The 3,718-nt window shown below is 37.8% G+C and overlaps 1 protein-coding gene across 1 annotated transcript; it reads left to right on the forward strand.

Moving 5' to 3' along the window:
• Nucleotides 1-1,836: 1,836 nt before the first annotated feature.
• LOC133329674 (small ribosomal subunit protein eS4-like) lies at nucleotides 1,837-2,160 on the forward strand. The gene has a single exon (XM_061538151.1). It carries the CDS (start codon nucleotides 1,837-1,839, stop codon nucleotides 2,158-2,160), a length of 324 nt encoding a protein of 107 aa, XP_061394135.1.
• Nucleotides 2,161-3,718: the final 1,558 nt, after the last annotated feature.

Genomic DNA, 3,718 nt, shown 5'->3' on the forward strand with positions numbered 1-3,718 from the left:
TGCTAAATTTCGTGCAAATCGAAAGGTAAATAGGATCTTTGGTACACAATTAACCTTAAATCGGACGAAGATATATATATATATATATGGGAGCTATATCTAAATCTGAACCGATTTTCACGAAACTTTGCACACATCATTCTATACTTAATTTAGTACGCTGTGCTAAATTTCGTGCAAATCGAAAGGTAAATAGGAACTTTGGTACACAATTAACCTTAAATCGGACGAAGATATATATGGGAGCTATATCTAAATCTGAGCCGATTTTCACGAAACTTGGCAAACCTCATTCTAGACCTTATTCATTATGCTGTGCCAAATTTCGTGCAAGTCAAAAGATTTCCAGGGACTTCAATGGACTATTTACCTAAAATCGGGCGAAGCTATATGTGGAAGCGATATTTAAATCTGAACCGATTTTCTCAAAACTTTTCACACATCATTCTAGACTTAATTCAGTACACTATGCCAAAATTCGTGCAAATCAAAAGATTTCCAGGGACTTTATTGGAGTATTTACCTAAAATCGGGCGAAGCTATATATGGGAGCTATATCTAAATCTGAACCGATTTTTCCCAATTTCAATAAGGTTCGTCCTTGGGCCAAATAAGTGACCTATGCCAAATTTCATCCAATTCGTATCATAAATGCGACCTGTACTTTGTTTACAATTTAACATGGACAGACAGACGGGCGGACATGCATAAATCGACTTAGAAAGTGATTCTATGCATATTCTCAAAAGGAACCATGAGTCTATCTCGATTATTTTTGCCTGTTGCAAACATATGCACAAAGACATAATACCCTGTACCACAGTGTGGTACTATGATCAGAATAAAACTATATGTCGATTTATGTATGTCGGCCAATTATTTAATTATTCCTTTTTAAGGCCCTCTGATTTCGATCGCCCATTTTCCCTTTCCTCTGCCCACCTTTCCCATATCAAACAATATCTCTTTTGTTCGTCTGAACAAAATATGTTTCTGTGTTCCAAAGCTGCTGATGCTCTTTTCTAATGACACACAACGACAATGACACTTATATGCTGCCACTGCAACTTAGCATCGGATAGACAATGGTTAAAGGACCTAAATGCAACAACTGATACCACACATTTGGATAACTTGTCTGTTATGTTTGTATCTCTATGTGTGTTTGTGTGTGGTTGTACATTGTGTTCATTCAAGTACTTCTCTTTCTATATCTCTTAACATTTGTTTTTATGGCTAAGTCGAAAATACACTACAATGTATGTTTGTAAGAGTGTGTGTGAGAGTGCATCTGTTCGTTTGTCTGTAGCAGTGAAATGATGATATGAGATGATGATTGTTCTATTCTGTTCGCTAACATATTTTTGCAGTGTTTTTAAATGCTTGCATTCTATCCGAATATGAGATAATCCATTTATAATTTTTAGCTTTGATATGCGGATAAGGTTAAGGATGTCAGCATAAGTGCTCTTTGGATTAAAAAAAGTAAATTAGTTGTACGAATAGAATATATTCGATTAAATGTGGGAAGGTCCTTTAGTTGTAGAAAGCCTATAGAAGGTCTTTGTCTAGAAAAACTTATATAATCTCAACGTGTACCTTTTCCGACAGATGATATTCAAGTATTGTAAATATAGAATGCGAGAACATAGTTTTCCTTTTTTCCTTCTTGTTTCCTTTTTTTCGTATCTTACGTTTAGCCGCCCCAAAGGCTTGGATGTTGGACAAATTTGGAGGTGTATACGCTCCCCGTCCATCCACCGGTCCCCACAAATTGCGCGAATCATTGCCTTTGATGATCTTCTTGAGAAATCGTCTAAAGTATGCCTTGTATGTATGCCGGATCGTTATCACTATCCTTTGATCAAGGCCAACGATACCGTTCAAGTTGATATTGCCACCGGATTGCCCCCGGACTACATCAAATTCGATTCCGGTAACTTGTGCATGATCACTAGAGGTAGAAATTTGGGTCTTGTCGGTACCGTTGTCAACCGTGAAAGACATCCTGTTTCCTTTGATATTGTGCACATTAAGGACACTCAAGGCCATGTTTTCGCTACCCGTTTGACCAATGTTTTCATCATTGGCAAGGGTAACAAGCCCTACATCAGCTTGCCTAAGGGAAAGGGTGTTAAATTGAGCATTGCTGAAAAATAAAAAATACCATTAAAAACAAACAAAAAATTAAAAAAGAAGATCTATCGGAAATATTCTGACTGAAAACCTCTTATAGAAAGTCCTCTATTCACAGAAGACATTTCTAAATGAATTTTCCAGAGGGAGAGAAAAAATATGCCCTTAAATTTTGTCATTGTAACCCAGCGAACATTTTTCACATGTCAATAATTTAATGTACTAAATATTGTTAAGGAAAATATTATAAAAGAAAAATATATTTTTAAAATATCTCTACCTTGGTTAAGAACCTGAAAAAACCTCTTTAGAAATCCATGCTTTGGGTAAGACCCTGAAAAAAATCTTTTTACAAATACATGCCTTGGGTAAGACCCTGAAAGGACCTCTCGGAGCCCTTTAATACCGAACGAGGATTTAGACAATGTGACAGTTTGTTGTGTGGTCTTTTTAACATTCTGCTGGAAAAGGTCATTCGAGACGCAAAGGTGAACAGAAATTGCACTATGTACACCAAACAACACATGTTATTCGCCTACACCGATGACATCGATATAATGGGTCGAACATTTTGAGCGCTAACAGCCAACAAATTGAGGAGTCTGACAGTAAACGGCGAGAAGACCAAGCTGATGGTATTAACGCGCAAGACGTCCAGTAGACTCAGACCAACTGTGGAACTTGAGAACTACAGCTTCGAGGTAGTTAAAGATTTTATATACTTTGGTACCGCCATAAATAAAACGAATGACATCAGTTTTGAAATTCGAAGAAGGATTGTGATGGCCAATAGATGCAACTATGGTCTAAGTAAGCAGTTTAGAAACAAGGTCACCTACCGCCAGAATAACACTTTACAGGACAAGACGCTGATACTACCCGTGCTGTTATATGTATCTGAAGCATGAGTACATACATAAGCAGATGAGCAGCTCTTGGGGTGTTTAAAAGAAAAATTCTCCGAAAGATCTACCAGCCGATATGCGTCGACGGTGAATATCGGTGTCGAATGAACCACGAGCTTTACAATATATAAGCGGACATCGACATCAGTCGGTCGTATTGAGCTGCAGTGACTACGGTGGCTAGGCCATGTTGTGCGAAGGAATGAGAATGTGCCAGCATGTAAAAGCGAGCCTACTGATGGTTCCCGTAGAAGGGGAAGGTCACGAATTAGATGGAAAGACCAAGTATAAAACAACATCTTGAACCGTGGTCTTTCAAATTGGTGGAGATGCGCACAAGACCGACGCGCTTAGAAATCCTTTCTAAGCTCGGCTTATGAAACAACCGTTCCGTAACAAGCCAGCTAAATAAGTAAGTAAGGGCAAGACCCTGAAAAAAACTTGGGTAAGACCAGAAAAAATCTTTAGAAATCTATGCCTTGGTAGGACCTTGAAAAAATTTTTAGAAATCTATTCCTTGGGTAAGACCCTGCAAAAAGCTTTTTAGAAATTCATGCCTTGAAATCCATATACTTGGTGAACATTTCCGATACAGATCCATGTTTAGGTAAATAGTACCATATAAAGTCCCAGCCTCATTTTTTTATTTTTACGGTCATAGACGAGTGCCTGTAATG

The sequence above is a fragment of the Musca vetustissima genome, unplaced genomic scaffold (genome assembly GCF_032173495.1).
Source record: "Musca vetustissima isolate MV318-11 ecotype Yass unplaced genomic scaffold, APGP_CSIRO_Mvet_v1 utg19566, whole genome shotgun sequence".
NCBI lineage: Eukaryota > Metazoa > Arthropoda > Insecta > Diptera > Muscidae > Musca > Musca vetustissima.